The sequence below is a fragment of the Nematostella vectensis genome, chromosome 11, assembly GCF_932526225.1.
Source record: "Nematostella vectensis chromosome 11, jaNemVect1.1, whole genome shotgun sequence".
Lineage (NCBI taxonomy): Eukaryota > Metazoa > Cnidaria > Anthozoa > Actiniaria > Edwardsiidae > Nematostella > Nematostella vectensis.
Window position 1 is genome coordinate 13,232,682 of NC_064044.1, and position 26,357 is coordinate 13,259,038.

General features: G+C 40.6%; 1 protein-coding gene and 1 long non-coding RNA gene across 3 annotated transcripts; both read left to right on the forward strand.

The window, feature by feature from the left end:
- The first annotated feature begins 37 nt into the window (after nt 1–37).
- On the forward strand, nt 38–26,273 carry LOC5517544 (E3 ubiquitin-protein ligase SHPRH). 2 transcript variants are annotated; one of them, XM_048734002.1, is made up of 31 exons: nt 38–1,572; nt 2,026–3,361; nt 4,270–4,377; nt 4,879–4,999; nt 5,298–5,377; nt 5,697–5,741; nt 6,055–6,166; nt 6,903–7,066; nt 8,777–8,884; nt 9,312–9,377; nt 9,862–9,944; nt 13,134–13,228; nt 13,331–13,362; nt 13,845–13,928; nt 14,188–14,280; nt 15,576–15,683; nt 15,780–15,913; nt 16,237–16,294; nt 16,718–16,842; nt 18,164–18,253; nt 18,520–18,635; nt 19,072–19,145; nt 19,307–19,447; nt 19,640–19,741; nt 21,112–21,180; nt 21,506–21,703; nt 21,782–21,874; nt 22,715–22,801; nt 24,542–24,720; nt 25,031–25,120; nt 25,694–26,273. In XM_048734002.1, exons 1-31 carry the CDS (start codon nt 296–298, stop codon nt 25,806–25,808), a joined length of 5,583 nt encoding a protein of 1,860 aa, XP_048589959.1. In that variant the 5' UTR covers nt 38–295; the 3' UTR covers nt 25,809–26,273. The 2 variants fall into 2 exon arrangements, with proteins under 2 accessions (XP_048589959.1, XP_048589960.1); XM_048734003.1 differs by having other exon boundaries at nt 6,055–6,133.
- Nucleotides 14,289–15,408, forward strand: LOC125573526. Its single transcript, XR_007314098.1, has 2 exons — nt 14,289–15,063; nt 15,208–15,408. It is a non-coding gene; the product is annotated as an uncharacterized LOC125573526 (long non-coding RNA).
- Nucleotides 26,274–26,357: the final 84 nt, after the last annotated feature.

The following is a 26,357-nucleotide window of genomic DNA, read 5'->3' on the forward strand; positions in this document are numbered from 1 at the left end:
GCATACGTCAGATAACACCACTGACATTGTACTGCAGGCTAAAGGACAAAACAGTCTCCAAAACCACTTTAGTTTGTTCAATATTTTTAGTCCGAAGGGCGAAGAAAATAAATGTAGTTTTAATAATTTTCCCAAATTTCTCAAGTTTGTGGAATCATCTCTATCTGGTAGACTTTAAATTTACCTTTGTGCGGGTTACCTGTGTTGTTTATACTGCAGGCTCACGTAGGATGGCGGGAGGATGAAAACAACGTGAACAACATTTGAAGATTCCCAGCCATTTGTACGATCATCCATGGCTAGCAGAAAGCGAAAACAATGTCCCCCTCGAAGATTGGACGAGTCCAAGAGAAAGCTGCAAGTTTGGGATATGACAGATTTGATAAAAAGCAACCGTGCTCGTCTAGATGAGGAATCGACTCTTCCAGCGCTTGGCTCATTGGAGAACGAAAATCTAAAAGGTTCAGTGAAAAAGAGAAAGAACAATAGGTCAAGGTGGAGAAACGAAGAGGTTGATGATAAAGAAACGGAGTTAAAAGTACAGACATATCTCCCACAATACTGGTACGGAATAATTGGGAATTTTAAGGTCTCGTTTCGACGGGACATAGACCTGACCAAGAGAAATGGCTTCTTTAATGACTTTGATTATAACGATGAGTCGGGACGAATTTATAGCAAAGAGGCGATAGAAATCAAAGTGACATTGGACCATCTTGACAGTGTGATTGATACTGAACTGGGACATGGATGTCACCCTCATGCCAGCACCTCTCATGACAGGACCCTCCCAGAGTCCCTACAAAAATTGTCCCTGAAGGGGAATACTTTTATTGATGAGGGTAATCTCGAGGCAGTGGCTTACTTGCAGCAAAAAGGACTGTTAATTCTTGTTCTAAGCTCTGAGAATTCCATCTTTGATGAAGAGTGGACATTGAGTGTATGTCTTTGTGAAGGAGCTTTGACAAAATTAACATTTGCCAGTCAAGACACGGCAATGAGGAAGATTGACAAAATGATTCAGAGACTGATGTGCTGGTTTTATAACTCAAACGATGACGTAAATAATGAGGGAAATAATGGGAGAGATGGCAATCAAGACTATGATTGTCTTTATGAAAACATCAAGAAAATCAGGGAACAAAATAAAGCTGAAATAGTTTTATCAAACAATGAAAAAAGGCATCAGTCATCCGGATCCAGTAATTCAGGAGTGTCTCCTGACATTAACGACACTATTTCTTACTCTTCAAATCATGGAGAAACCATAGAAATAGGTAATGACAACTCCAAAGCTGAGCTCTCATCGTGTCCCAAAGACAGTTCAGAAGGAGTTGATACAAATGAACCTGAGTGTTCTCAAAGCTCTACTATCCTGTATCATAAATCCAAGCACCCTCTTCAACACCCAAAGCTGCTGCCGACCTTGCGTCGGTATCAGTGCCGAGCAGTGCAATGGATGGTTGACAAGGAGATGGCAACAGGTGCTGTACCTGATGTTATTCACCCTCTCTGGAAAGAGTATTGCACTCTAGATGGGAAGGTCATCTATTACAATAAATACAATGGAAGGTAAGTGGTACGATTCAGGGATGTATTGGAAAAACTTTTGTCTCAGACCTGTAGCCTAGGAATGCATTCAGTCTAATTTTGTTGTTGTTTTTAGATGAGTATTATAAAAAAAATGCAAAGTTGTCATGTTACAGGCATCACTGATGAGGTGAAACCAACTTTTTTATTCTATTATTTTGTAAAGCCTGGTACCAATTTGTATGTGATTAATTTGCTTGCTCACCAAAAAAATTAACAAAAAGTTGAAAAGCCATAAATTGCGCTTCAGCTTCACTTCACTTCAGCATCATGGTGTTGATACAGTAAATAGTTCCATAATGAAAAGCCTTTTACAGGTACCGATAATAGGGATGGTTTCAAATGTATCCCACCACTCTTAATTGATTTTGCTTTTCCTGCCATTTATGATACAGCCTTTCTAGATTAATCAATCTCATTACTAATTTCATACAGATTGACAAGAGAGAAGTTCATTGACCCTCCCCTCCCTACTGGGGGAATTCTTGCAGATGAGATGGGACTGGGGAAGACGGTTGAAGTGTTAGCTTGTGTCCTGAATAACCCCATGAAAACAGACACACAAGGTGCTGTAGTGACGGTAGATGGAATGGGTAGAGCTTCAGTACAGCGAAACTCCTCACTGGATGGGAATGAAAAGGAATTGACAGATGACACAGAAAGCAGGACAATGATCAGAGAAACTGTCTGGAATCAGTGTAGTCCAGAAGAAATAGTCGACAAAGGACACGATAGGCTTCTACAATGTGGTACTTTAAATACGGCACAAAAGAAACCAACAACAGAAAGCTATGGTCATGATACTTTAACACAACATCAACTGACAAAGGTGTTTGAGCAGAATATGCCAAGTGATGTCATGAAAGAAGATATAAAGAGTGACTCTCTTCTGGTTGGGGTTCCAGGACATGCACCAAACATAGATATGAAATTTCAACAACAAAGCACTGTAATACAAGGTATGGAAGCCATGGAGAGAGAGTCCAACCCTCTTGCATGTAGAATTCTTCAAAATACTGATTGTAAAATAACCACAGGAGATGGTGTTTTAAGGCAAGATAAAGCAGACAGTATAATAAAAGAAGACAGGCATGATAATTCTACTAATTTTAAACCCACAGAGGGAAGAGCTACACATAGCTGTGGTATTATTGATGGTTCAAGTGTGAAAACAGAAGAGAAAGACTATTCAAAGATTTCACTGATACAAAACAAAGACACTAAAATCCATAATTCAGAACATTATAAGTCAAAGGAAATAATGTATATGGATCAGTCTTCTTTTGGAACATCTGATAGCTATAGTAATGCAGCTCAAAGTGGACCAAATTCCCATGCCTATTTTTCTCTATCAAAAGAGAAAAGAAATGCTAGTTCTACAGACAGCCCAGCCATGGAAATATATAAGAGAACAACTGCTGCAGACTATGTTGTACAGACTAGTGAGCCAAATGTGACAAGCACAAAATTGACTGATCATGGACTTGCATCTGACAAGAAAAGTAACTTGATTGATGGTGGGAACCGTAGACCAAGCATGGAATTAACGAATGAAAGACTAAAGAATCCAGCTATAGGGAAGGTCACCACCCCTTGTAACAAGAAGATAAACTGTCAATGTATTTGTGGCAGCAATGAGGCCAGTTTGAATGACAGTTTGCTTGAGTGTGGTGCTTGCCATGTAATGATGCACTCTCAGTGCATGGGACATTTCGGCAGCAGGGCAGAGGATTCATTTGGGTTCTTTTGCCCAAGCTGTGCAACACTCAGGGTAAGTATTAGTTATAGTGGTTTGAAACTTATTAACAACACTAGCACAAGGATTATTTAGTGTCAAATTTATTTCTGAATAACATAAAGGACAAACTTTATGCAGCTGATGGGTTGCAGATTGCTGCATTTTGCTAAACCTGATCAATTAGAAAATGCAAAACAACTATATTACTTAAATTTCTCATGGAATATTGTGGAACACATAATTGATTTTTTTGTTTAAAAAATGCTTTCATATTATTGCATCAAGTTTTAAGCATTATTTTAAATTAAATAATTTGCAATATGGCCAAAAAACATGGAATAGGGGGTAAAGGGGCTCAAACATTGATCACTGTCACTCGACTAATCACAGCCTTCCATTTGAACCCCCTAATAAGTATGGTGTCGAGCAGTGGGCATTGAGCAATAGGGAATCGGTGGTGAATTTGTTTATTTATTCATTTATTTTTGCTCTTACAAAAATGGCAAAATTGCAGGATTCGTTGCCGTGAAAGTAGTGATCTAATGTTATGTTTTTGTGTTATTTCCCACCCCACCACTCCTTGTAAAATGCCTACTGGTCCATCTCTAAACTATTCCCATTGCTTCCTGTGTTATTTCACCCTTCCCCCGTCAAATACCTAATGCTCCATCTCTGACCTATCCCTGTTGCTTCCTCAGCCTCCTGTGTTATTTACCCCCCCCCCCCCCCCGTCAAATATCTAATGCTCCATCTCTAACCTATTCCTGTTGCTTCCTCAGCCTCCTGTGTTATTTACCCTCCCCTCCCCCGTCAAATATCAATTGCTCCATCTCTAACCTATTCCTGTTGCTTCCTCAGCCTCCTGTGTTATTTACCCCCCCCCCCCCCCCCCGTCAAATATCAATTGCTCCATCTCTAACCTATTCCTGTTGCTTCCTCAGCCCCCTGTCCCATCGGGTGCCACCCTGATCATCTCACCGGCAACAATCTCTAGCCAATGGGTTGAGGAGATCCAGCGTCATACGGCACCTGGAGCTGTTAGACTTTTGGTAAGATTGCCCTGACACTTTGCTAATAGCTGATTTTTTTATTTTATTTTTATTTTTTTGTAGAGGTTGGGCATTCATGTTCATCTTTAATCCAACTTGTGGAGCTGGATTGAAAAAATTGTACAAACATTTGTTTTTTTGCATGTAAGAGTGATTTGGAAGCTCAGTGTTTGCCCTGTATACCAGCAAGTAGATATCTTTGTATAAACTACATACAGTATTTGTTTGCTGAGATTTTTTTTATGAAACCAGGAGTTTCACAGGCATGACATAGTGCCATGTAAACTGACTTGTACCCATTTGCATCTAGTGAGGTGCTGTGAAAAGACCCTTTGACCCTTTGTTTGCATGCCTAAACCTTTCCAGAAGGCTTTGTGCTGCACCCTCCCTAGCAGTTTTAGAAATAGTTTGATTTTTAACTTTGTTTTTAACAACTTGAGACACTTGGGTAGGAAGAAACCTTTTAACACTGAGCTTGAGTAATACTAGTGTTGTCTTCAGGTGTATGAGGGGGTGTTGAAACAGGGCTTTATTCAACCTGAGGTGCTTGGAGATCATGACATCGTCCTCACGACATACGCAACCCTAAGAGCTGACTTCTACCATGTTGGCGTCAACAAAGGCAAGTCACTACAATGAAAGCAACTTTGCCAGGTTTTTACATCTTAGGTTGGTCCTCACTGCAATGCAAGTGATTATGAAGCACAAATAATACCTATAATATCTATGTGCTTGTGTTGCAGTCAAAATCAGAAAATTACTTGCATTGTGCATACATCCAGCAAAAGGAAGGAAATTATTTTGATATGCAAATTCTTGGGTGAAAAAAAAACTTTGCTTTGTCATTCTTACCTTGCCACAAATTAGTGGAAAACCAATCTTGAAATACAGTATTTGTTTATGAAATTGTGCTTTTTTAGGCAGTGCTGTTCGATCTCGCAGACACAAGAGGAGATACATTGCACTTCCCAGTCCGCTGACCATGGTCAAATTTTGGAGGGTAACTTCTATCATCAATCACTGTGTTACAAAAAGATTGCATTTCATCAGAAATGTATTTTTATTGCCCAGGCATTCATCCTTAAGCCTAGTCTTCTTTGGAGAAGCTTATGTCAGAGTCACGCAAAGTTTCTTGGGGAACGTTTCGTTTCGACTCTAATGGGAGTGGCCGCAACGTAGACTACCTTTTGCCACCAAAAATAGTGTTTTCTTATTGGAAATAACCAGTTTCTTATTGTATACCATATGTAAGTCTTGATAACATGTATTTAGTTCCCTGCCATGTCCCTATGAAATAATTTTATTTTCTCTTCTTTTAGGTTTGTCTTGATGAAGCACAGATGGTTGAAACTACAACAGCTAGGGTACGGTTTTTAAGCCTGTGCGAACAACACCAACATCCGCCAGCACTAACTTGAATGGAAGGAACATGAGAACCATTGGGATCACTATAAACCATCTAACAGTAACCACCCTCAGTGACTGTGATGACTAAAAATACATACATACATGAAAGCACTTGATTTAGGGCCTCATTCTGCTGTGCCTTTTGCACCATTAAAACTGTTGGATGTTAGTACATATATGTGTACATATATTTACACTCTAATATTAGTGCTACAATAAGGAGTACTGTTAGAAAGAGTTCACCATGTTTTACATTATTTTTGGTGTTAGGCTGCCGAAATGGCATTGAACCTGCAGTGCGTCCATCGGTGGTGTGTGACAGGCACTCCCATACAGAAAGAACTAGAGGGTGTGTATACAAGTAGATGCATAGGACTAGAGGGTGTGTATACAAGTAGATGCATAGGACTAGAGGGTGTGTATACAAGTAGATGCATAGGACTAGAGGGTGTGTATACAAGTAGATGCATAGGACTAGAGGGTGTGTATACAAGTAGATGCATAGGACTAGAGGGTGTGTATACAAGTAGATGCATGTGATCAACCCAGAAAATGAGCAATGCATTTGTATGACATGTGTCAGTTATTGAATTTTTAAAATACTATGAGCAATTGGTGAATTTGGAATTACAATAGATAATGTGATCGTGGAATTTGGAACATGTGTCATCATGATTTAGAATTGTGGGGAAAAAAAAGCAATACATGCAATAAAAACACCACCTTCAGTACTTTAAAAACGAAAAATGCTCCATTAAAATTATCTTATTGGAGGGGAATGGTAGGGTATTAAATTTTCTCATTATTTCTTATTTCTAACCATCCAACAGATCTTTATGGCCTCCTTCTGTTCCTTGGGTTTTACCCATACTGTCAGAGAATCAGGGAATGGGTTTTACCCATACTGTCAGGAATTACAATAAATAATGTGATCATGGAATTTGGAACATGTGTCATCATGATTTAGAATTGTGGGAAAAAAAAAGCAATACATGCAATAAAAACACACACCTTCAGTACTTTAAAAACAAATTATGCTCCATTAAAATTATCTTATTGGAGGGGAATGGTAGGGTATTATATTTTCTCATTATTTCTTATTTCTAACCATCCAACAGATCTTTATGGCCTCCTTCTGTTCCTTGGGTTTTACCCATACTGCCAGAGGATCTGGTGGAACAAGCTGCTTTTGCTGCCATATATGGCTGGCCATTGCAAACCCATGGAGAATGCTCTTGCACAAGTTTTATGGAGGACTGCAAAGAAAGATGTTTTGCATGAGGTACATATAACAAACAGAACTGTGTTAATTATTAGTGATAATTGAAAATTATTAAACATAAAGGACATATTAGCTACAATCTGTTACAAAACTAACGGTACACCTTTCCTCCCCCCTCCTCAATGTTGGAGGGCAAATGATCACCTTTGAGTGCTTGTGTTTTGAGCTGAAAAATTGCCTCTAACCAATATTACTCGGGGAATAGGGATGGAGGTTGTTCGTATGCTTTGTTGTGGATTGTTGTTAAGCATGAGCCAGGCAAATATGAGGTATGTAGCTTTGTTCAAGGAGTTATGGTATTTCTGCCAACTTCTGTCTTTTACCCACCCTTCCAATTTTTTTTTCTCAGTTTATTGACTTAGCTTTGTAATGTTTTATCCAATGTTTACATCGGCAAAAAACATGTTTTTTATGCTTGTCAACATAGAAATAAGTTTAGGTACAATAGAAGGATGTTGTATATTATACTTTCCTCTAAGGCCTATTGTAATTTGCCTTTTTAACTCGTGAATGCTTGCAAAGTATTTACTAGTTATTGGAGGGACTTCTGTGTCACTCGATCGCCGGATCGATCATCCATAAACTTTTTGTGGTCTTTCTATGCTTTAGCAACACAGCAATCCTTAGATCATATGTATACTTCTGGTGTTCAACTTCCGGTTAAAAGCTAGTACTATAAAAGAGCTATGTTATCAACCTGAAACTGCTACGGTCTTCTCTATGTATAACTGTAAAGTACACATAAGCTAGTTCTTTCAGAAAAAGTCTTCCATGTGGGTTGAGCGTGCGCATGCACATTCGTCACTGACATCAATCGGTCTTCTACGGTTCAGTCCAATTCAAGCTGTTAGTTTGCTAACAAAACAAGTAAAATGCTAGCAAAGCTGTTTAATTCTTTTTATTTTAGTACTTGCCGATTCGCGTCTCTAGGTTTTTGCCTTTTTTATTTGAGTTTGGGCTGAAAGAGCGACTAGCCAAAACTGCGAATTTTCAGGGAAAAGCCTCTGTTAGCAGGGTCTCTGTTTACGGGGTAATAAAAAAAGCCTCTGTTAGAAGAACAAAATAGAAGAGGATAGATTTCCACAAACTAATTTTTCACAATTCTTCCCAACCAGCTAAACTAAATATCAAACAAAACTCTTACAAACACATGGCCCTCGCTTATTCATCGAATAACGATTTTGTTCTTTTCTAGAATGTTAACATGCATAAACACATTGTATGACAGTAGCGTGATCAATTATTGCTGGTATTTTATTTTGTTTCCAGAAAAAAATATGCTAAAATTTGACATGCTAGCAAAAGTTCGAATGGTACGATACCAATAGTATTAAAAATAATTTTATTTACAAGATGACGCAGCAATGCCACGTTAGTCTAGGGTTGCGGACACTTATCTCTGACCACAATGACCCAGGTTCGATTCCCAGTAGTAGCGCTTTTTTTTCAGTTTTTGTTTTTTATTTATTTTTTCTTTATAATGATAATAATTAATTATACTGTTTCTTGGTGTGTCATGATGTTGAAAAGAAAACAGGTATAAGGAAATTTTTATGTACTCTCTGCATCTTGGATGTGTTCATGCTTTGTTCAGTATCCTGTCCATCTTTTATGCACACAAGAAAATAACTAGAAAAATAAATTTGCATTCACGAGTTTGCTCACAGAGCCTTTAATTTGCTTTAATTTACACTTTTAATATTTTTTTAGATACAACTACCACCACAGACAGAACATGTAATCCCTTTGAAGTTCTCACCTGTAGAGCTGCACTTCTATCAAAGACAACACGAGGAATGTTCTTCAATGGCTAGAAGGGTGAGGCTTTAGACATAACATCAGATCAATATTATTCCTTTCTCTCTACCATTTATTAGAAAGAGCATTATGAGAAACAAAATAGCAAAACAGATAACATCACAGTGGCCATTCACACTTCAATCAACTCTCAATTCATCTTAGCCTAATTTTTACATTTCCATGCAAAAGGATGTTTTTAGAAACATTTTTAGAAAAAAATCCTCCTGTTTTTAGTTGGTTGATGAGAATGTGCAAATCACAAAAATCTCACCTCTGAACACACTTGTACGAAGAGATCTCAAAAAAGGCCATTTCATGCTATTATTTTCCCACCAATCAAACTACATGTACTTTAGGAAGAACTCTAAGCAAGCATGTGCATTTGAATCACATCAGATGGGTGCTATGTCTTTTTTCTGTAATAAATGTATATTTTTACATCAAGATGCTGAGCCGATGGAGCGAATCTGAGACCAAGCTGAGTAGCATAGACAAGAACACAGTGCATGCAGTAAGTTCTTGGGAGTGGGCTCAGTGTAACATTTAAACATGCATATCTCCAGTTGCGGAGATCTTGGAAAGAGGAACATCCATGTTCCTGCAGCCCCGCAACTCCTGCTGTAACAACAGCTCTCCCCTAAAAATGGATAAGGGTTTGGTGGATAGTTCAGTAGGTTTTTTTGATGCTTGACTTGCTAATTTATACATAGGCCTGTGATGATGATGATGGTGGTGATGGCTGTGATGTTTGTGGCGTGGAATCTTGAAGAGGGGGGGGGCACTGCCCAACAACAGTTATGGAAATTATAATGATTGATGGTTATAAGGATGTTGGCAATGATGATCTTTGTTGATAGTGATGATGATGATGATGGTAATGATGATGATAATGGTAATGATGATGATGATGGTAATGATGATGGTGATGGTAATGATGATGATAGTGATGATGATGATGATAGTGATGATAAGCTTATGGACATTTGTTTTGACAGATGTTGACACCCCTACTGCGCTTGCGTCAAGCCTGTTGTCATCCCCAGGCAGTCCGAGGAGGCTTTCTTTCTGTACAGAAAAGGTATGATGTCATGCAACATGCCCTATATGTTGTCACACAACATGCCCTATATGTTGTCACACAACATGCCCTATATGATGTCACACAACATGCCCTATATGATGTCACACAACATGCCCTATATGATATCACACAACTTGCCCTGTATGATGTCACACAACATGCCCTATATGATGTCACACAACATGCCCTATATGATGTCACACAACATGCCCTATATGATGTCACACAACATGCCCTGTAAGATGTCACACAACATGCCCTGCATGATGTCACACAACATGCCCTGCATGATGTCACACAACATGCCCTGTATGATGTCACTTAACATGCCCTGTATGATGTCACACAACATGCCCTGCATGATGTCACACAACATGCCCTGTATGATGTCACACAACATGCCCTGCATGATGTCACACAACATGCCCTGTATGATGTCACACAACATGCCCTGTAAGATGTCACACAACATGCCCTATATGATGTCACAAAACATGCCCTATATGATGTCACACAACATGCCCTATATGATGTCACACAACATGCCCTGTAAGATGTCACACAACATGCCCTATATGATGTCACACAACATGCCCTGTATGATGTCACACAACATGCCCTATATGATGTCACACAACATGCCCTGTTAGATGTCACACAACATGCCCTGTATGATGTCACACAACATGCCCTGTATGATGTCACACAACATGCCCTGTAAGATATTGCACAACATGCCCTGCATGATGTCACACAACATGCCCTATATAATGTCACACAACATGCCCTATATGATGTCACACAACATGCCCTGTACGATGTCACACAACATGCCCTATATAATGTCACACAACATGCCCTATATGATGTCACACAACATGCCCTGTAAGATGTCACACAACATGCCCTGTAAGATGTCACACAACGTGCCCTGTATGATGTCACACAACATGCCCTATATGATGTCACACAACATGCCCTATATGATGTCACACAACATGCCCTATATGATGTCACACAACATGCCCTGTAAGATGTCACACAACATGCCCTGCATGATGTCACACAACATGCCCTGCATGATGTCACACAACATGCCCTGTATGATGTCACTTAACATGCCCTGTATGATGTCACACAACATGCCCTGCATGATGTCACACAACATGCCCTGTATGATGTCACACAACATGCCCTGCATGATGTCACACAACATGCCCTGTATGATGTCACACAACATGCCCTGTATGATGTCACACAACATGCCCTATATGATGTCACAAAACATGCCCTATATGATGTCACACAACATGCCCTATATGATGTCACACAACATGCCCTGTAAGATGTCACACAACATGCCCTATATGATGTCACACAACATGCCCTGTATGATGTCACACAACATGCCCTATATGATGTCACACAACATGCCCTGTAAGATGTCACACAACATGCCCTGTATGATGTCACACAACATGCCCTGTATGATGTCACACAACATGCCCTGTAAGATATTGCACAACATGCCCTGCATGATGTCACACAACATGCCCTATATAATGTCACACAACATGCCCTATATGATGTCACACAACATGCCCTGTAAGATGTCACACAACATGCCCTATATAATGTCACACAACATGCCCTATATGATGTCACACAACATGCCCTGTAAGATGTCACACAACATGCCCTGTAAGATGTCACACAACGTGCCCTGTATGATGTCACACAACATGCCCTATATGATGTCACACAACATGCCCTATATGATGTCACACAACATGCCCTATATGATGTCACAAAACATGCCCTATATGATGTCACACAACATGCCCTGTAAGATGTCGCACAACATGCCCTATAAGATGTCGCACAACAGGCCCTGTATGATGTCACACAACATGCCCTGTAAGATGTCGCACAATTTGCCCTGTAAGATGTCACACAACATGCCCTGTATGATGTCACACCACATGCCCTGTAAGATGTTGCACAATATGCCCTGTAAGATGTCACACAATTTGCCCTGTAAGATGTCACACAATATGCCCTATAAGATGTCGCACAATTTGCCCTGTAAGATGTCACACAACATGCCCTGTAAGATGTCACACAACATGTCCTTTATGATGTCACACCACATGCCCTGTAAGATGTCGCACAATTTGCCCTGTAAGATGTCACACAACGTGCCCTGTAAGATGTCGCACAATATGCCCTGTAAGATGTCGACAATTTGCCCTGAATGATGTCACACAACATGTCCTGTATGATGTCACACAATTTTCCCTGTAAGATGTCGCACAACATGCCCTGTAAGATGTCACACAATTTGCCCTGTAAGATGTCGCACAATTTGTCCTGTAAGATGTCACACAACATGCCCTGTAAGATGTCACACAGTTTGCCCTGTAAGATGTCGCACAATTTGCCCTGTAAGATGTCACACAACATGCCCTGTAAGATGTCACACAATTTGCCCTGTAAGATGTCGCACAATTTGCCCTGTATGATGTCACACAACATGTCCTGTAAGATGTCACACAACGTGCCCTGCATGATGTCACACAACATGCCCTGTAAGATATCACACAATTTGCCCTGTAAGATGTCACACAATTTGCCCTGTAAGATGTCACACAATTTGCCCTGTAAGATGTCACACAACATGCCCTGTAAGATGTCACACAATTTGCCCTGTAAGATGTCACACAACATGCCCTGTATGATGTCACACCACATGCCCTGTAAGATGTTGCACAATATGCCCTGTAAGATGTCACACAATTTGCCCTGTAAGATGTCACACAATATGCCTTATAAGATGTCGCACATATTGCCCTGTATAATGTCACACAACATGCCCTGTATGATGTCACACAACATGCCCTGTATGATGTCACACAACATGTCCTGTAAGATGTCACACAACAGGCTCTGAATGATGTCACACAACATGCCCTGTATGATGTCACACAACATGCCCTGTATGATGTCACACAACATGCCCTGTATGATGTCACACAACATGCCCTGTAAGATGTCGCACAATTTGCCCTGTAAGATGTCGCACAATATGCCCTAGTTGATGCTGTATGACATCAACAATCTATTTGTGATAATATAATTGAAAGTCTCTGTCTAGGTTTGTAATTACAATTGTCTGATTTTGTTTAGCACACTAACAATGGATCAGTTGCTGGAAAGCTTGATTGCAAGGACTAAACTTGAGTGCGAGGAGGCCCATCGTCAACTGCTGTTTGCCATCAATGGTACAGTAAATAACACACTTCGAGATTGAGATTTGTTTAGCAAAATGGGGAATTGTTGTAAAACTTTAGGATAATTTTTGTACAACTTGTTTGTTTTTGCAGGCCTGGCAGGCATTGAGATTATCAAAAAGCAGGTAACTATATTATTTGTTTGTTTGTTTGTTCTTTGAGTTATAACTCAGGTCAGTCATGTTATTTGAAATTTACTGCTACAGTTTTTCATCCTTCATACAGTAACTGACATTTGTATTGTTCACTTAAGAATAAACACTTGCCTTGAAGTATTTTAGCGTAAAATTGCATGTGTAATGTTTTTGTACAGCTAGAAAAATGTTTAACACAAGTCAGGCCATGGTCAACTGATCCGAATTGCTTGATCCGTGTGTCCTTAGGCAATAAAACCCTATTTAAACAAGATTTATTTCAGTAGCAACTTAAATTATATGCTTCATTCTCTTTGGAATAGTAATACCCAACTCTGTCCTATTTCTATAATATCAAATAATGCTGAAAGTTTATATTTTTAAACTATAGAATTTAAACTAGCACGTTGACATGCAACAGATGTTCAACAGATGTTATAATTATAGGTAGTGAATTTTATTTTGCCTCTTAGTGGCCAGAGGCAGTTGAGCGCTACCGTGATGCCATGCGTTCGTGGACAGAGCACGAAGACAAGTTCCGAACTGATGCATTACAGGTCTGTGAAAATCAGAAATCATGAGATCAACTTTGTACTGACTGAAAAATCTCCATTTTTTTAAGACTTTGGGCTTGAAATATATGGAGATTGACTAGATTTAGGCCAAGCATTGTTTTATTTTTTGGTGATTTTTGTGGCATAAGGAAATATGGGGATTAAATCATGAGATCGTAGTACAGAACGGGACATTGCCAAAATCGGGGAGAATTGACATCCCCTGCATTTTTGTTTTTATCATGTTTTAATCCTATCCTAGAAATTGCACACACTTCACAATCTCATTGAGCTGCTCTCTGCTGACCACCCTGGATGCTCACACACTCTACGGGATGATGAAATAAAGTCAGAGGTATGTAATTAATCGGTAAAGACGACAAAGTCAGAGGTATGTAAGTAATCGGTAAAGATGACAAAGTCAGAGGTACTAAGTAATTGGTAAAGATGACAAAATCAGAGGTACGTAAATAAACGGTAAAGATGACAAAGTCAGAGGTACGTAAGTAATCGGTAAAGATGACAAAGTCAGAGGTACGTAAATAAACGGTAAAGATGACAAAGTCAGAGGTATGTAAGTAATCGGTAATAAAAGATGACAAAGTCAGAGGTACGTAAATAAACGGTTAAGATGACAAAGTCAGAGGTGTGTAAGTAACGTTAAAGATGACAAAGTCAGATGTATGTAAGTAATCGGTGAAGATGACAAAGTCAGAGGTACGTAAATAAACGGTAACGATGACAAAGTCAGAGGTATGTAAGTAAACGTTAAAGATGACAAAGTTAGAGTTATGTAAGTAAACGTTAAAGTTGACAAAGTCAGAGGTACGTAAATAAAGGGTAAAGATGATAAAGTCCGAGGTACGTAAATAAACGGTAAAGATGGTATAGCGGATGGTCAGAGGTATATGTAAATAAATGGTGTGTAAATGGATGGTGAAGATGGTTTTAATTTAGAGGTGTGTAAATGGATGGTGAAGATGGTTAAGTCAGAGGTGTGTAAATGGATGGTGAAGATGGGAAAGTCAGAGTTGGGTAAATGAACATTGAAAATGGTAAAATCAGATTTGGGTAAATGAATGGTAAAGATAGTTAAGTTTGAGCTGTGGTAAAGGAAAGTAAAATGGTTAAGTCAGAGGTGTGTAAATGGACTGCAAAGATGGTAAAGTCAGAGGTGTGTAAATGGACTGCAAAGATGGTAAAGTCAGAGGTGTGTAAATGGACTGCAAAGATGGTAAAGTCAGAGGTGTGTAAATGGACTGCAAAGATGGTAAAGTCAGAGGTGTGTAAATGGACTGCAAAGATGGTAAAGTCAGAGGTGTGTAATTGAACGGTAAAGATTGTAAAGTCAGAGAGATTGTAAAGTCGAAGGTAAAGATGATAAAGTTAGAGGCACGCAAATCAATGGTAAAGATAATACAGAGTTACGTAAATGAATGGTATAGCTGGTAAAGTCAGGTGTATAAATGGACGGCAAACCAAATAAACTGTAAAATGAATAGTACTGAATCGACAGTAAAGTCAGGGGTGCATGAATGTGAATCGATGGTAGAAACTTGAAGGTACATGTAGAAGTCGTGGCTACAGTAGCTGGGGCTTTGAGTTATCTGAGTTGGTCTTCCTGTGGTTATACTATATTTGATGATTCAGGTTCAATCTTTGAAGGAGGCCTACATGGCAAAGTCTGCTGCTGCTGTGCAGACTGCTCTTGACAACTTGGCATCTGCTGAGGAGGACGTGAATGATCTCAAATCAAAAGTAAGTGACACACACAGTTGAGTCAGAGAGACTATAAAATCAGCTGTCATGCATCTCAAATGTAATTTTTTTACAAATGCCTTTGTTATTTTCCAGGTTAATTTCCAGTCCCCCTGGTGGGTCCATGCCATTCGGAGAACACAGGAATCCCGACACAGTGAGGAACTCTTGAATAGAATAAGAGAGGAATTGTCGGGGACTGGAGCAGAGGGAGGCGGGCTACTAGACAGGTAAAGTCACACTTGCTACTACGCCATAAATGCTTGTTAATATACAACCAAAGCTTGTGAAGACATGAAAATCGTCTATAGGATATATTGAAATTGATGTTTCTGAATAATATATATATTTTTTTAAATGAATTGTTTTTGTTATTTTTATTTGTTTGTTTTGTTTTGTGTGTGTGGCATTTTGTTTTACAGTTATACTTGCAAAAATTTGCTTAACTAGAGAATGATCCATACAGTTAATAAGTAATGAGTATTTGCTGAACACCGCTGTGTAGGCCTTGCCACTTTTTATTTATTTTACTTTGTTGTTTTTTTTTCCACAGAGTAACGGATCTACGTGGGTTGTTGTATGTCCTTGCATCTAAACTAGATACCGTCGAGGTCAGTCTATACAACAATGCAATTTTACAATTTATTTATGCATTTATTTTATTTACATTTTTTTTAATAATTTTCATCATATATTGTTCACAGTTTATTAATAATATTTCCTTGTTTTGTTTAAGAAAAATATAAGGTATTGTGAAGGAGATGCCAAGTGCCTGCAAAAACTGCAGACAACATTTTTACAATTAACGTTTTTTAGCTAAATTTACATCTTAAGGTATGATTAATTGGATATGAAATGCTCAAATCATAATCATGAATGATAATGTGTAAAAATGTCACTGAAGACAGTACCACAGGCAATCAGCTCCTTTACTTCAGTTTATTGAAGTGACTTACCTTTGGCTCACATACGCAAGTGCTTATTATTTTCCAGTTGGTTATGATGTCTTGTTGAATCCTTTGCTTTATTCCTAGTCTACTCACAGTAACCTTGTGGCCTCACTGAAGCCGCTGTGCCCCCACCCCACCCCCGAGATGGTGAGGTCTAGCGCGGAATGCTGCTTGAGAGCAAAACCAGGGCAAATGCACCACTCAACACGGTAATACCCCACCCCACCCCTGATAGGGTATCTTTTCACCCCACCCCCGAGATGGTGAGGTCTAGCGCGGAATGCTGCTTGAGAGCAAAACCAGGGCAAATGCACCACTCAACACGGTAATACCCCACCCCACCCCTGAGAGGGGATATTTTCACCCCACCCCCGAGATGGTGAGGTCTAGCGCGGAATGCTGCTTGAGAGCAAAACCAGGGCAAATGCACCACTCAACACGGTAATACCCCACCCCACCCCTGAGAGGGGATATTTTCACCCCACCCCCGAGATGGTGAGGTCTAGCGCGGAATGCTGCTTGAGAGCAAAACCAGGGCAAATGCACCACTTAACACGGTAATACCCCACCCTACCCCTGATAGGGTATCTTTTCACCCCACCCCCGAGATGGTGAGGTCTAGCGCGGAATGCTGCTTGAGAGCAAAACCAGGGCAAATGCACCACTTAACACGGTAATACCCCACCCTACCCCTGATAGGGTATCTTTTCACCCCACCCCCGAGATGGTGAGGTCTAGCGCGGAATGCTGCTTTAGAGCAAAACCAGGGCAAATGCACCACTTAACACGGTAATACCCCACCCCACCCCTGGTAGGGTATCTTTTCACCCCACCCCCGAGATGGTGAGGTCTAGCGCGGAATGCTGCTTGAGAGCAAAACCAGGGCAAATGCACCACTCAACACGGTAATACCCCACCCCTGATAGGATTTCTTTTCACCCCGCCCCTTAAAGGGTAGAATCTCCACACAAACCCCTAATAGGTTAGGATCTCCACACCACCCCTGATAGGTTAGGATCTCCACACCACCCCTGATAGGTTAGGATCTACACACCACCCCTGATAGGTTAGGATCTTCACACCACTCCTGATAGTGTATGATCTCCACCCCACCCCTCATAATTGTAAAGTTCTACTCTACCCTTAATTCCGATGATTATAGATATGATACAACAATAAATAAAGGGGAATATTGACAAAATTTTCTTGGGGAGCCACTCTGATAACTGGGATGTTAACCAAGGGAACGATTAAGATTCATGAGAGGCTATTTAAGCCTCCATACTAATCCTATACTCTGAAAATTGTGGGCATGGAATTGTTCCCTAATACGTCCCGGTGGACCTTATAGTTTTAAACAATGCCATGCATAGATTTTTCTGTGTTTGACGACCCTCAAGATATTTGGGTATATATTTGGGTGGTTTGAAATTTTATATTTAAATAAATAACAATAAAGGTGAGGCTGGATAAAACCATGGTATCATTAAGAATCATTGATGGCTTGTTTTTATCTTGTTTTCCTTTTAGCTGCCGCTTCTGTGAGGTTGACGATGTTTTCACCGAGTATGAATCACGACTTTTCGGACACCAGGGAATGAAAGGCTTGGGCGATCAGGAGTAAGTGTCAATCATCTAGTAATTAACCAATCAGGAAACCCGCTTAACCACAACAGATGCCAATCATATTTCAAGTAATCAATCAAAGTTGTTATTAGTTATTTGCTTACTAAGTAATCAACCAATCAGGCGTGTCTGTTGACCATATAAGCTGCCAGTCATCTTTCATCAAGCCAATCGGATTTGTTATTATCGTGTAAATCATTCTGGAGTTGGCCAGGCACAAATTACGAACCTGTTTTTTTTATGGAAAACGTTTTTTTCAGTCTGGAAGAGCACAGCAGTCTTGATTGGCATCGCCATGGCAACACAGGAGGTCTGCGCGCAGAGACTGAGGCAGAGAAAGCGCTAAAAGCAGTATTTGCATTCATCCGGGCTCAGCGTGAGTGATTATACTCTATCGATAACGATGATTTAGATGATTTCTATAGTTACGTTGATGATAGACGATGATGATGGTGATGATGATTGTTATGATAATGATGATGATGTTGATGACGACGGTGATTGTGATGATAATGATGGTGATGACGATGATGACGAAGTTTAAGTTTAAGTTTATTGACTTTGCCCACGGAGAAATAAAAAAAAAAATACACATACATAATACGTTACACATAAGAAACAGAACATAAATACATACAATAACGAAAGGGCAGGGTATCCGCCACAGCTAGGCCAATTACGGCGGACCCGAGTTTAAAATGTGTAAAAGTTACAAGATCACAAAAACTAAATTAGAAGATGATAATGATGATGATTACACTGAGAACGATGTTTTAAGATAATAAGCTTAATGCCGTATACCTTTACATCAGGGCTTGAACCCCACCTCCACCAAGAAGCTCGTCATCATCTCATGTTCATCGCAGAACGTCGCAAGGAATTCAAGGTACGTTCTCCTTATCCACTAGATTCATATTCTAGAGATGTGAGAGGAACCATAACCTGACGCGCTAACACACTGGGCCACATGTGATTCCAATCAGCATACCGCAAACAGCCTTACAATCAAGAACAACAAAATTGTGACCCTCGCTATCTTTCGTATAGTTCCTGCGTGCCGCGTGGTTCGCCTTGCGTGAGCGTGTTTCGTCCCTCGACGAACTGGACATGTGTACAACGCGCATGCGCCTGGCGTTACCGGGAGAGACTGTATCCGAAGACGAGAAACACGTGATCTTTGAAGGACAGGTGGGGAATAGTTTTCTGAGTATGTCTTGTCGCAATACGTAATAACGACTGCATCTTGTCTACGTGTTTTGTGTCAGTATTCTAACTAATATCCTCTTATACAGTTCAGAGCGGTAGAAGCGCTTGTAAGAGTTCATAAAAAAGATTCCTCTGTACTCATGATATTAAAGACGTGTCCTTGTCATTCTGTAGGTGGAGCCTCAGCGAATGAAGTTCGTCTCTGATCGCATCGTTGCCAAGACAGAGCTGAGGAAAAAGCTTGGGCAGCTTTTGTACCTCAGCAACCTCGCTAAGGTGAATACTCTATTCTAATTTTTCAACCCTGTTCTTGCTCTTATACCTCAACAACCTCGCTAAGGTGAATACTCTATACTAAATTTTCAACCCTGTACTTGCTCTTACACCTCAGAAACCTTGCTAAAGTGAATGCTTCATACTAAATTTTCAACCCTGTACTTGCTCTTACACCTCAGAAACCTTGCTAAGGTGAATGCTTCATACTAAATTTTCAACACTGTACTTGCTCTTACACCTCAGAAACCTTGCTAAGTTGAATACTATATAGTAAAGATACAACCCTGTACTTGCTCTTGTATCTCAACAACATTGCTAAGGTGAATGTTCCATACTAAATTTCCAACCCTGTACTTGGTCCTATACCTTTACCTTGCTAAGGGGAATGCCCCATGCTAACGGCGCGTTTTGGGAATGGTAGGTAGAGAATGTTCAGAATGACAGGTAGCAGAATAGGTCGAATGGCCTTCATTCCATTCCGGAATAGGAACGCGGGATAAACGAACGCGCGCTTTTTCTATTAAAAGCATTCTAATTCAGGAATCAGGAGAAAAACGCGCCCTAAACCGGGTCCACAATGGGTGTTTTGGAATGCGGAATTTAACGTTTTCTTTTTCCGGAATGGCGAGAGGCACAGAACTACATAGCGATGCTACAACTTGTCTATGTGCACCACAAATGCTACCTAATTATAGAAAAACCAATTTAACACTTTCAGATTTCCATTTTTTCCGTTTTTTTGCCAATTCCGTATTTTCCCTTTCTTTTTTTTATTTGGCTACCTTGTTACACTTAATTTTCGCGTCACTTTAATTTCGCAAAATTTGCGATTTTAAAAGATTCGCGAAAATAAAGTGACGCGAAAATTAAGTGTCGCGAAAATTAAGTGTCGCGAAAATTAGGATGCGCGACAATTAAATGAGTACACAAGAAGCCTTTGGGGGAATATTGGCCGTTTGTCTATTTAGTCATCTAATGTACATAAAGTACAGTAAGGGGTTGAGTTGGACATGTATTTGTAGATTTTTATAAATCTAAATTTAGCCCACGCATCATTTTGTTACAAATTGTTTCAGTTTTGATGATTACAGAACATTTTAATTCCACTTGTTTTGCTTGATTTTATTATCCCAAAATCACGAAATCGCGAAAATAAAGTGATCTGATTTTTACGAAAATAGGAAAATCGTGAAAATAAAGTGTCGCGAAATATCGCCATCTCAAAATCGCGAAATTTTGACGTCGCGAAAATTAAGTGTAATAAGGTAATACTAGTGTGAAAAAGTATATATCAAATACCAGCATAAACATCAGCCCGCCAGTCTACCCGTCTACCATGGTCTAATTAACTATTATCCGATGTTTGTCAGACTCAAGCGTCCCATAGCGGTGAAAATCCCGACCCTTGCCCTGTGTGCACAAGACAACTCGGTATTGAGGTGAGAAGTTCTGTCTATAGAATGTGGACCAAGTTCCTACCATTTCAAGAATACTGCGAATATTCGCAAACGGATTCCAACTGTTTGGTCGCTTCTAAATTTTGTAGATTTTTCCATCTGTACGACAAATATTATATAATCCACCAGGCACTGCACTTGAAGCAGTCTTAACTTATAAGACTTTTTTTTGGCCACGTAAAAGACCGCTGGTTCTTCTAGCATGACAATTCACAATCGCAGCCGCCATCTTGGATGCGCGGAATAGTGGCCTGGGGCAAGCTTGAAGTTGATTGCTGTCGCTAACTTTTTGTTGTCATGGTTTCAGTGGAGCGTGTTTTCATGTGGGCACTGCTACTGTTGCGACTGTGTCTGGGTGCTCTTACGTCAAGCTGGAATAGGGCCCCGTAACAGGGACGTGCACGTTAAGTGCCCTTTGTGCCGAGTGCCCACCCTAGCGCGGGAGATCTCCTACGTCACTACGTCTAGCGGGAATCACCACGGTAACCACAGGATACCCGTCAAGGTAATTTATCCTCACTGGAATGGCGCGATGTTGCGAGTTTTCGTAATTGTTTATTTGTTTTTTTTTTCTGTAATTCAGGGAAGCCACTCTACAAAAGTAGAAGCGGTTGTACGTGCGTTACTCGGAATACGAGCCGAGGATAATTCTGCGAAATGCCTCGTTTTTTCAACGGTAAAGATATTTTAACCAATTATTCTATACTTCTATGCTTAAACAAGATTTACCACAGGGAGCACACTCAACTTTTTGTTTATTTGGCAAAACCCGAATATTTCTGAAAAAAACCGACGAAGGAGTATAAAATAAGTGTCCCAAACATGAATAAACGCAATAAAGAGTAAGAGTTCTACCAAAGTAGAAGCGGTTGTACGTGCTTTTCTGGGAATACGAGCCGAGGATAGCTCTGCGAAATGCCTTGTTTTCTCAACGGTAAAGATATTTGAGTCAACTCTTGTATACTTCGATGCTCAAACAAGATTGACCGCAGGGAGCCCACTCAACTTATTGTTTATTTAGCAAAACCCGATTATCTCTGAAAAAAAAAATCGACGCAGGGGTATAAAATAAGTGTTTCAAACATTAATAAACGCAATAAAAAGTAAGACATATGTATTTGAAAGGAGTTTTATTGAAGACTTCGTGATGTAATTGATATTCAAAAGCGAAGTTCAATGCACATGCTAAATAAACAATGCGCTGAGTTGAGTGGGCTCCCTGTGGATTTACTGCTTGGTCGTTTTCACACAGCATTATATTTGGGGCAATATATTAATACGCTCACTACCGTGTTATTCCATAAGTGCATAATTTGAAATGCTCTGAAGAATACTTAATCAAGACGAAGATTTGGTAGAGACGGACAACAGTGTTTTCTGTATGAGGCCCATTAAATACTTTATTCCTAGATTTCGTGTACTTGGGTGTTTTAAGATGTCGTAAAGTAATAATGCACTGAGAATGGTTGAGATGGCTTTTATCATCTCGTTAACGTGTGCTGTTGTGTTTATTTAGTGGCAAGACGTCCTCGATGTGATCGCCAAAGCGCTGGCTGAGAACGATGTATACTTTCGCCACATCACCACGTCACGAAAGCTACCGGTACGAAGCTGCTATAGAATTGCAATATGCTGATTCCCTCTGTTATAACAAACCATCTAACCCAACCACGTCAATAACGACTCACACTTAGTCGACTCTCACCGCCTCACCCCACCTCAACTCTCCTTGCCTCACTTCAGCTTACCTCAACTCACCTTGTCTTAACCAACCTCACGTCACTTAACGTGACCTGACATCACATTACGTGGCCTCTTCTCGCGTCACTTCACGTTACGCATCACGTGTGTTCACGTCACCACATCTCAACTCTAATCTCCCTTACCTTATCGTAGCTTACCTCAAGCCTTTTTTCCTCGCCCCGCCTCAACTCTTTACTCAAATCAACTCTTACTCAAATCGCCTCACAACACCTATCACATCACCTCATGTCTTGCCTTACCTCACTCAAATCGATTCACAACACCTATCACCTCACCTCATGTCTTGCCTTACCTCACTCAAATCGCCTCACAACACCTATCACCTCACCTCATGTCTTGCCTTACCTCACTCAAATCGCCTCACAACACCTATCACCTCACCTCATGTTTTGCCTTACCTCACTCAAATCTCCTCACAACACCTATCACCTCACCTCATGTCTTGCCTTACCTCACTCAAATCGCCTCACCACACTTCAGCTCAACTATTATCTCCCTTACGTTTTCTCAGTTTACCTCATGCCTAATCACCTCACAACACCTAACTCCTTACCTTATGTTAGCTTTACCTTACATCACATTACCTCACACCTCACCTCAACTCATATATCATTACCTTATCTTGGTTAACCTCATGTCGCCTCACATTGCCTAACATCACCTTTTATTCTCTCGCCTTACCTCACATCACCTCTCATTCTTTCGCCTTACCTCACATCACCTCTCGTTCTCTTGCCTTACCTCACATCACCTCTCGTTCTCTTGCCTTACCTCACATCACCTCTCGTTCTCTTGCCTTACCTCACATCACCTATCGTTCTCTTGCCTTACCTCACATCACCTCTCGTTCTCTTGCCTTACCTCACATCACCTCTCGTTCTCTCGCCTTACCTCACATCACCTCTCATTCTTTCGCCTTACCTCACATCACCTCTCGTTCTCTTGCCTTACCTCACATCTCCTCTCGTTCTCTTGCCTTACCTCACATCACCTCTCGTTCTTTTGCCTTACCTCACATCACCTCTCGTTCTCTTGCCTTACCTCACATCACCTCTCATTCTTTCGCCTTACCTCACATCACCTCTCGTTCTCTTGCCTTACCTCACATCACCTCTCGTTCTCTTGCCTTACCTCACATCACCTCTCGTTCTCTTGCCTTACCTCACATCACCTCTCGTTCTCTTGCCTTACCTCACATCACCTCTCGTTCTCTTGCCTTACCTCACATCACCTCTCGTTCTCTTGCCTTACCTCACATCACCTCTCGTTCTCTTGCCTTACCTCACATCACCTCTCGTTCTCTTGCCTTACCTCACATCCCCTTCTCGTTCTCTTGCCTTACCATGCCTATCTTTAACTTTTCTCACCTTAATTTTCCGATCAATTTTCATTTCCGATTTAATTTTCAGATCACATGTCATCCTTGCTTTGCCATACCTCCCATTGGCTCTCCTTACCCTTGTCTGACCTTAATTTATCTTGCCTTACTTTCCCTCAACTCAACTTGCCACACCTCACCTTACGCCGGCCTATAAATCCACCGTCTTCATCAATATTGCTTAATTATTTCAATCTACAGGAGGATCTTCACGCGTTCAAGGTAGATCCAGACATCTCTGTCTTACTACTTCCGCTACAGTCAGGGTCAAACGGATTGAACATCATCGAAGCTACGCATGTGCTGCTGGTGGAACCCGCATTGAACCCGGCACATGAACTGCAGGCGCTTGGACGAGTCCACCGCATAGGACAAACCAAGTATGTATTGTTTACTTTCGTAACTGGTTACACCATGTATACTTTGGCAAACCAAAAAGGTATACCCCTCCCTTCCCAGGCTTGTGTAAAAATGTTTGGATTAGCCCATTACCGTTAAGAAGCACAAAACATAACGTTACAGGTTTCCCTGGGTATCAGTAATGCATGCTTTATTTATATTTAAAAGAGTTTTATCACTAGAGGGGCAGCGGTATACATCAGGTATGCTCTGGGGGAGGGGGAGGGTGTCGAAATATGGTTTCCCCTAAGACAAATAAGCTTAATGCGTACCATATACTCTCGTTCCCAGGCCCACTCACGTCTACCGATTCATCATCCAAGGCACCGTGGAGTCCCGGATGTACACCTTGCTGAAGGGCAAAGCCTGCTCAAATGTCAGGTGAGTCATGTGATAAGTCACGAGCTGCTCATTGGTTGCTTTTAACAAAGCTTTGGAACAATCGGCTGTGTGATGAAAACCCTCGAAGACATCAAAATCTATTACAGTGTTCAACCTCAGGCTGCAGACATCTCGCTAATTAGACATTATTAATGCTTTCTTTGTATCATTTGATCATTTGATATTTCAGTGCTAGCCTAATAAAAGTTGTTTATTATTTGCTTAGGGAGTGTTCATTAATTACACCGAGGGGGGGGGGGGGGAGATTTTTACTCAAGACACCTTAAAATTTCAGAGCCCCCCCTTTCATTGTAAACATTTTTTTCCATGCCCCCCCCCCCCCCCCTTGAAGAACCCCAAAATTTTCTTTCTTTTTCCCTTAGAGGACCTTTTTTTTTTCGGAGCCCCCCCCCCTTTGGTGGTTAAACATTTTCTGAGCCCCCGTCAATATCTTCCCTACCCCCCCCCCCCTTCTCGGTGTATTTAATGAACACTCCCTTATTAATTAATACAGTGTTTAACGTCATCGATAGATCGGCATGCCTACATCAATAGCTTTGTTCTCCTTCACAGACCAGGCACCCGTGACACGGAGAACGCCTCTCTCACAATAGGCGACCTGACGTCCCTCTTCACGCCAGCCAATCAGCAAGACCAGTTACCAGGCTTCCCTGGTCAGAGCGAGTAGATAGAGGACTGGCGCCAATCAGCGCGACCAGGGTTTTCCAGGTCAGCGAGAAGATGATGGAATGGCTATAAGCAGCACGACCAGTTTTTAGGCTTCCCCGGTCAGTGCAGGTAGATAGAAGACTGGCACTCATCAGCGCGACCAGTTACCAGGCTTTCCCGGCCAGAGCTAGTAGGTTGCGAACTGCCTTGAGGTATTGACAACAGTCAAGCAACGTGACCAGTTATCAGGTTTTCCTGGTAAAAGATAGTAAATGGAAGACTATGCAATCTTTGCATAATTTTTACATAAATTGGAATGAATAATTGCAAATTTATTGTTTTAAAAGGCTACTTCCCTTTTATTCAAGTCGCTTAAAATTTGCGATTCATTTTTAATTACTTCTACATCGTTGCAGTTTCAATTGAAAAAAGGTATTAATATATATAATACGAATGAATAAAAAATTGAAAGTTTACACTAGAACCTTTTGTCGCGCGACATGTCTTATTCCGTGTTCGCACTAGAAACGAAACAATCAATTCCATCAAATTAGGGAAATGCCAGTTT